This window comes from Ahaetulla prasina, chromosome 6 (assembly GCF_028640845.1).
Source record: "Ahaetulla prasina isolate Xishuangbanna chromosome 6, ASM2864084v1, whole genome shotgun sequence".
NCBI classification, from domain to species: domain Eukaryota; kingdom Metazoa; phylum Chordata; class Lepidosauria; order Squamata; family Colubridae; genus Ahaetulla; species Ahaetulla prasina.
The window spans coordinates 108,581,968-108,590,642 of record NC_080544.1 but is presented as its reverse complement, the minus strand read 5'-3'; the positions used below and the strand labels follow the sequence as shown (position 1 = coordinate 108,590,642).

The following is an 8,675-nucleotide window of genomic DNA, read 5'->3' as shown; positions in this document are numbered from 1 at the left end:
ATTAAGCCATCACTCGGATCTCTCCCCCCTCCCTCCCCCTCTCCCTCCCTCTCTTTTATAGCTCTATGACGATTTCCCACATATCATGAAGCATCTGCCAGGCCCTCACCAGGCTGCCCAATCTTCCCTGGAGGTGATCGTTTCGTTCGCCAGGAAGGAGATTACACTGCATAAGGGGAACTGGAACTGGCACGAACCACAGGATTTCATTGATTTCTATCTATTGCAAACGGAGAAAGTAAGCCTAGCAACACCACTCCTATTCATTATAGAACATATCTTCTTTTTATTTTATTTTATTTTGTCACAACAGTATTCGCAACATTGACATAAAACAACAACACATCATATAAACATATATATAAGCAAAAGTATGCAACAACTAAATTAATTTGATATAATGAAAGGGAACAATAGGACAGGAACGGTAGGCACGTTTGTGCTCTTATGCACGCCCCTTATAGTCCTTTTAGGAATGGGGTGAGGTCAATAGTAGACAGTTTTTTGGTTTAAGCTTTGGGGATTTTGAGAAGAGACCACAGAGTCAGGTTGTGTGTTCCAAGCGTTAACAACTCTGTTACAGAAGTCATATTTTCTGCAATCAAGATTGAAGCGGTTAACATTAAGTTTGAATCTATTGTTTGCTCTTGTATTGTTGCGATTGAAGTTGAAGTAGTCTTTAACAGGAAGGACATTGCAATAGATGTTAAACACAGGTCTTGTCAGAGTCCGTGGAGTTCTAAGTTTTCTAAACCCAGGATTTCAAGTCTGGTGGTATAAGGTATTTTGTTGTTTTCAGAGGAATGGAGAACTCTTCTTGTAAAATATTTCTGGACACGTTCAATTGTATTGATGTCAGAGATACGGTGAGGGTTCCAGAGAGGCGAGCTGTATTCAAGAATAGGTCTAGCAAATGTTTTATAAGCTCTGTTAAGTAGTGTAGTGTTTCTGGAGAAGAAGCTACCTAAGATTAGGTTTACAACTCTTAAAGCCTTTTTTGCGATGTAGTTGCAGTGGGCTTTGGCACTTAGATCATTGGATATGAAAACTCCAAGGTCTTTAACAGGGTGGGGGTCATCTGTAAGGTAATGTCCATCGAGCTTGTACTTATTGTTAGGGTTCTTTTTCCCAATATGTAAGACTGAGCATTTGCTGGTAGACTGAGCATTTGGCATTCTGTAGGATGGTTACAGGCAGTCCTTGACCACAATTTCTTTCTTTATTTAGAAAATGTATATGGCCGCCCACTCGCGTATGGTGACTCAAGGCAGCTTAAAGAGGCTAAATCGTGATGGCGAACCTATGACATGCATGCCACAGGTTTTTTTTTTCAAACTTTCTTCCAAATGACAAAAAAGTAAGTTTCTTATTCCACCGTGCGGGGCTAGCTTGAGGAAATTTTAAGTGGGGTTTTAGGATTATTTTACTTTAGTTTTAATTTTAACTGGCCGTTTTAATCAGTTTTTTAATATGCTTTTTAATTTTGTCTACGTGCTTGTTATTTTTACTTGGCTGTGCACCGCCCTGAGTCCTTCGGGAGAAGGGCGGTATAAAAATCTAATAAATAAATAAATAAATAATAAAATAAACGTTTCCCTAAAATTGATCATACAAACTGAAACACCAGATCCTTATTATAAGCCATACTTTTTTTTAAAAAAAATGATAATATTGTTAAGCAGCAGTAATAAAAAAAACAGAATGACCATCTCTGTAAAATTGGCAATACAACTGCACATAATCCACTCTTTCAGCCATCCCATTTGAACAGGTACTCATCGGGGTGAAATGCTCTGAAGTCTGCTACCGGTTTGCTTTGCTACCAGTTTGCTTTGCATGCGCATGCATAGTGTGCACCAAACACACTCTTTGTGCACATGTGCACTGCAGGCGCTACTGTGCAGCACTGAAAAAGGAGGATTAAAAAGCCTTTTCTTGTAAGTAGAACAGTGAGGGGGGGAAACAGCTGTGCCGCACGATTTAGATTCGCTAGAAAGCAGGAAAGTGAATATAAGTCATGCGGCACAGCTGTTCATCGGAAATACCGGTTTGCTTGAACCGGTAGCATTTTTTTGTACTACCGGTACGCCCGAACTGGTAGCATTTATTACTACTGGTTCGAGTGAACCGGTCTGAACCAGTAGCATTTCACTCCTGGTACTCATGCAACTCTCTCCTCCATCACAGTAGAAGACAAGTCCTAGAAGAGACTAGGATGTCTTAAGAACTGCAAGACTAGATTTTTGCCAGTGCCAATGGTTTATTATGTTTTCCACCACAAACAGCATTTTATGTCCTGGCTTCAGTGAAGGGAGTAAACATTTGTGCAGTTAGCCAGCAAACAGCCGGCATACTCAGGTGTTTGAGACAAGGTTTTTAGAGGTGCTGGGAAAGGAGCAGAGGAGCTGGAGGCAATATAACATAACATAATAACAGAGTTGGAAGGGACCTTGGAGGTCTTCTAGTCCAACCTCCTGCCGAGACAGGAAACCCTACACCATTTCAGACAAATGGCTATCCAACATTTTCTTAAAAATTTCCAGTGTTGGAGCATTCACAACTTCTGCAGGCAAGTTGTTCCACTTATCAATTGTTCTAATTGTCAAGAAATTCCTCCTTAGTTCTAAGTTGCTTCTCTCCTTGATCAGTTTCCACCCATTGCTTCTTGTTCTACCCTCAGGTGCTTTGGAGAATAGCTTGACTCCCTCTTCTTTGTGGCAATCCCTGAGATATTGGAAGACTGCTATCATGTCTCCCCTAGTCCTTCTCTTCATTAAACTAGACATAACAAGTTCCTGCAACTGTTCTTCATATGTTTTAGCCTCCAGTCCCCTAATCATCTTTGTTGCTCTTCTCTGCACTCTTTCTAGAGTCTCCACATCTTTTTTACATCATGGCGACCAAAACTGGTTGCAATATTCCAAGTGTGGCCTTACCAAGGCATTATAAGGTGGTATTAACACTTCACGTGATCTTGATTCTATCCCTCTGTTTATGCAGCCCAGAACTGTGTTGGCTTTTTTAGCAGTTGCTGCACACTGCTGGCTCATATCTAAATGGTTATCCACTAGGACTCCAAGATCCCTCTCACAGGTACTACTATTGAGCAAGGTACCACATATACGGTACCTGTGCATTTTGGTTTTTTTGCCTAAATGTAGAACCTTACTTTTTTCACTGTTGAATTTCAACATTCATGAATTTCAACATATGTATATTTGCAGCAGCTTGTAAACTTCAGGAGAAAGGTCTGGAGAGAGAGCTGCAGATCGATGGAGGAAGGCAACAGAAGAGGATTTATGAAAGCAGTAGAAAAAAAACCCTCAGATATGTACATGACAGCTGATTAGCTGCTGAGGAGGTGTAATTGGAATAGACAGCCTGTAATCAAATTTCCACACAATAAATTGAAAAAAAAACCCCCAAGAAACAAGACAGAGCATGCTGGCTGAAGTCAGACAAAGGAAGGAACAAGAATAGGTATTCTCAAAGCCAGCTGCAAATGTTGCTCCCACCAATGATAAGAAAGCTAAAGGGGTCCCCGGTTATTTTACTCGATTGTCGTTGCTGACTATAGGGGGTGGTGCTCATCTCTAGTTCTTTCTTTTCTTTCTTTTCTTTTGCAAAAGGTTTTTTATTTTTTTTTAACAAGACAAACAAACATAAAAGCATCTTCAATCCAATTACTGTGTCTCGGTAGGGTGGTTACGTATCTCTCGTGCATTTTCAAGATAAAAATATCCTTACTTCATTTGGTATTGCATTACCTCCATCTAATATCTGACCCTTTAGTTAACCAATGGCTATAACCTTTCATTCTCTCATTCCATATAAATATAATATTTTATCTGATAACATCATTCATTCCATCGTTCTAGAACCATTCAATTTAATATTCTGCTTAAGTCTTTCTCAGATCTTTTCTAACGTATCTTTCCTTCTAGCCATTGATAAAATGAGTCCCATATCTTATAACATTGCTTTTCTTCCTGCTTTCTAATTTCAAATGTCAATTTACTCATTTCTGCACATTCCATTATTTTCCTAATAATTTCGTCTTGCAAAGGTATTTTCTCATTTTTCCAATTTTTAGCAAACACAATCCTAGCTGCTGTTATAATATTCACCATCAGATATCTCAATTCTCTACTATATATTTCTGGTATGATCCCCAATAAAAAGACTTCTGGCTTAAAATCTATGTATTTTTTGGTCATTTTTTCCAACCATCACTGTTTCAAGGTCATTGAGCCAGCACTGTCCAAAGACATTTCTGCGGTCATTTGGCCAGCAGGACATCATGGAGTGCTGCTTACCTTCCCACTGAAGTAGTAACCATACCAGCAATGAAAGGCCGTTTAAATCTTAATTCTTAACAGGCACATGTGAGGCTTTGCCTGCTCAGCTGTTGCTAATAATGAGACCCTGAGCTTGCTTGCAGAGTCAACATCTTGCATTCTACTTTGCAGAACTCTTAGGCTGAGAAGTTTTATATTGCTTTTCGGAGCTTGGCTCTAAGTCCATGACATAGCAGGAGGTCACATTTCTGTCTCTTTGAAGAACTCCAACCCAAGATTTCAATGTCAGACAGAACATTTCTCTTCACTGGCGCAGTGTCATCAAACCAGCATCAGAGGAGACATAGAACATCAGAAATGAGGTTAGGACTAAACTCTACAGAGGCGGTTCCAGATTCTATCCTGAGAGCAGCATTAGGAATGCACTAAGGCAGCGGTTCTCAACCTGTGGGTTGCGACCCCGTTGGGGGTCGAATGACGATTTGTCAGGGGTTGCCTAAGACCATCGGAAATATGGGAAGTATACTTGCGAGTCGAAGAATCGCGCTCCAATGGTTGACTCCACAAGCCAGCTTCAGGCTCTTCAAATTGCTAGCTGAATTCGGCTTCAGGCGCGATGAATTAAAAAAAGAGAGAAATCTTTGCTCTGATGTCTCCCTCTCAAGCCAGCTGCAATCCCTCCCAATCGCTAGCCTAATCTGGCTTCAGGCGCCATAAACTTAATAGGGGAGGAGTCTCCGCTTTAATGCCTCCGTCCTCAAGGCAATTGCAAGCAGTTCAGATCGCTAGCCAAGACGGCTTCAGGCGTGATAAATTCAAAACGAAAATAATTTTACGGTTGGGGTCGCCACATTGTGGGGAATTGTATTAAAGGGGTCACCACATCGTGGGGAATTGTATTAAAGGGGTTGCCACATCGTGGGGAATTGTATTAAAGGGGTCACCACATCGTGGGGAATTGTATTAAAGGGGTCGCAGCACTATAAAGGTTGAGAACCACTGCACTAAGGCAATCTCAAAATGACACAAATATGCGAAGGGAGATTGAACGAGTTGAGAGGAAGGAGAAAATCAAAGAAGTTGTGCTTCCGTTGGGTTAATGAGACCCTCAAAGTGACAGTCAGAAGTTGAAAAAAAAAACAAGAGGGGATGAATGTGGTGGTACAAGCCAAAATGAATGGCAGGAACAGGAAAAGCATATTGATGTAAACTAGATTGAATTTGGTTTTCTTTCCTTTCACCTACTCTTTCTGTTTTCTTTGCCTTACTACTGTCCACGTTTTTGTGCACATTTTGGAATATGGCTCAGCTTCAAAGGGAATATAATGGAGGGCCGTGATGGCGAACCTATAGCATGAGTGCCACAGGTGCCACGCAGAGCCCTCTCTGCAGACACACCAGCCATTGCCCCAGTGCAGGTCTACCACACATGCACACGTGCCTCCCTCCAGCCAGCTGATCTTCGGGTCTCTGCCTCGCATTGCATTTTGGGGGTTCGCATGCACGCCCCCCCTGGTGCCTGGAAAGCCTCTTGCACCACCCTGGAAGCCAAAACGGGGCATGGGGGGGCATGGGCCGCATGTTTGGGGCTGTGCATGCCTGAAAGGGGGCGCATGTGAATGTGTGTGTGGGCTCTCTCATCGCATTTTGGGGGTTCGGGCACATGCATTTGCATGTGTGTGTGTGTGCGCTTTGGGCACTCGGCACCAAAAAGGTTAGCCATCACTGATGTAGAGTATGCCTGACTGTACAAGTTGTGTATTTATAATTTCACACCTGAAACCCATTCAAAACAAGGTAGAACTTCTTGAAACTGATAACAACTTAGGAACGATTCTCATTCCTTCAACTTAAAGGTAAAGGTTCCCCTAGCACATACGTGGTAGTTGTTCCTGACTCTAGGGGGCGGTGCTCATCTCCGTTTCTAAGCTGAAGCACCAGCGCTGTCCAAAGACGTCTCCGTGGTCATGTGGCTGGCATGACTCCACGCCGAAGGCGCACGGAATGCTGTTACCTTCCCACCAAAGGTGGTCCCTATTTTTTCTACTTGCATTTTTACATGCTTTCGAAACTGCTAGGTTGGCAGAAGCTGGGACAAGTAACAAGCACCCCGTTACACGGCAGCACTAGGGATTCGAACCGCTGAGCTGCCGACCTTTCGATCGACAAGTTCAATGTCCTAGCCCCTGAGCCACCATGTCCCTTCCTTCAATTTACTTAATCTCATAATTTATTAGTCGGCTGAGATTGCCTTATGGCAGGGGTGTAAAATTCACGTCATCATCATGATGTATCGGGACTAAATTGGGTGGGGAGGCGTGACCAACAAGTGATGCATTCCGCCCTTGGGCCGCGAGTTTGACAGCCCTGCCTTACGGGTCATTGTGGCAGCATATAAACTAGTTTACAATTCCGATTTGTTTTTTCCAATATCCCTTCAACCCTTGCTCTAAGACAGGGATGTTCAACTCACGGCCCCCTAAACTGGGAGTGGGGATGCCCAGCACATGACGCACCCGGCCACCCCCACTCCAAGTTTAGCGAAGAGGGAAAAAGTCATTATACGTTATGTGACAACAGTGTGACGCCGCGAGTTTGACACCCCTGATCTAAGAGACCATTTGGCACAGCTTAATTTCCTCATTAGCCCCTTCTCGTTGGTCAGGTAGCACTACAGACAGCCAAGCAGGGGTGAAATGTAAAATTTGTTACTACCGGTTCTGTGGGTGTGGCTTGGTGGGGGTAGGGATAATGTGACTGGGTGGGCGTGGGCAACTTTTTTCCCCTTTATTTTTAAAAGCATTTTTCTACAACCTCTTCGGCTGAAAAATGCTTTTAAAAGCCTCTGATGATCAGGCAACTCAGCTGGGATCGCCAGAGGAGCTTTTTAAAAGCATTTTTTTTACAACCTCTTCAGCCAAAGAAGTTGTAGAAAAAATGCTTTTAAAAGGTTCTGATGAACCCAGCTAAGCCGCACGATCATCAGAGGCTTTTTTTACTTTTAAAAGCATTTTTTCAGCCAAAGAAAAAAAATGCTTTTAAAAGTAAAAAAACCCCAAACCTTTGATGATCGCATGGCTCAGCTGGGCATAGGCGGGGTGGGTGGGGATGGAGATTTTTGCTACTGGTTCTCCGAACCACTCACCGCCATCGCTACCGGATCGGGCGATCCGGTCTGAACTGGGAGCATTTCACCCCTGTAGCTAAGGTGTAAAACCTATGTTTATATTGCCAAGAGTGAGTACAAAAATGAGAAACACCACCACCAAGGTGTGCTGGAAGGTGGCTCTCAACCAGGGGTAAAATCTAAAAATTTTCCTTACCGGTTCTGTGGGTGTGGCTTGATTGGTGGGCAAGGCTTGGTGCTCAGGTGACTGAATGGGCATGGCCAATAATAATAAATAATAAAAACAATAAAGTATGCAAAACTTGGGAGCGCACCGGTCTACCTTCTTTAAAAATAGAGGCACCAGTCTACTAATTGCCTTTTTTTTGGGAGGCACTGGTCTACCTTCTTTAAAAATAGAGGCACCGATCTACTAATTGCCTTTTTTTGGGAGGCACTGGTCTACCTTCTTTAAAAATAGAGGCACCGGTCTACTAATTGCCTTTTTTTGGGAGGCACTGGTCTACCTTCTTTAAAAATAGAGGCACCGGTCTACTAATTGACTTTTTTTGGGAGGCACTGGTCTACCTTCTTTAAAAATAGAGGCACCGGTCTACTAGCTGCCTACAGCGCTGATCAGCTGTAATGCGGCCCTTTGAAGCGCCATGGCAGTCATTTAAGGCCATTTGCAGCTATATCACCACTGAGAGCTTCAGGGACAGAGAAGAGGAACAGCGAGGCATGGGTGGTGGTGGTGGGGCAGGGATTTTTGCTACTGGTTCTCCGAACTACCCGCTCCCATCGCTACTGGATCGCACAATCCGGTCCGAACCGGGAGCATTTCTCCCCTGCTCTCAACCTCTAGAAAGCCAACCTTGAAAGAGAACCATGTGCAAATGAATTTGAAATAGAAGGCGACAGTATGAAGGAGCCCCATTGTTGTTTGCCCCGATTATGATGAATTGATACGTGGAAGAGCGCAAATCTTGAAAGGCACGGAGTGAACAGTCAACCCTATTATGGTTTTTTGACTGAGTTTTTTCTCTCCTTCTGGTGGCTGGAACCTAAATTCCCTCAGCAGACTGGTGAACACAATGAAAATCTCGATCTTTGCAAAGAGTTCCCCCAGACAGACCCGAGCTCCTATAGGGAAAATAAAAAGTAGGAAACCATTAGTAATCGAATCTTTGCTAGGAGTTTCCCCCAAACAAACATGAGCTCCTGCATAGAAAATTGTTGTGTCTGCGCCCCCCAAGCTGGGCACCCTGCCA

The 8,675-nt window shown here is 43.3% G+C and overlaps 1 protein-coding gene across 1 annotated transcript in view; it reads right to left on the bottom strand.

The window, feature by feature from the left end:
• Positions 1-306: 306 nt before the first annotated feature.
• LOC131200726 (cytochrome P450 2J2-like) overlaps positions 307-8,675 on the bottom strand; it is a 57,471-nt gene continuing 49,102 nt past the window's right edge. The window contains exon 9 of the mRNA XM_058187922.1: positions 307-8,547. Coding sequence (XP_058043905.1) covers positions 8,357-8,547 — 191 coding nt within the window. The 3' untranslated portion in view covers positions 307-8,356. The remainder of the gene's footprint in view (positions 8,548-8,675) is intronic.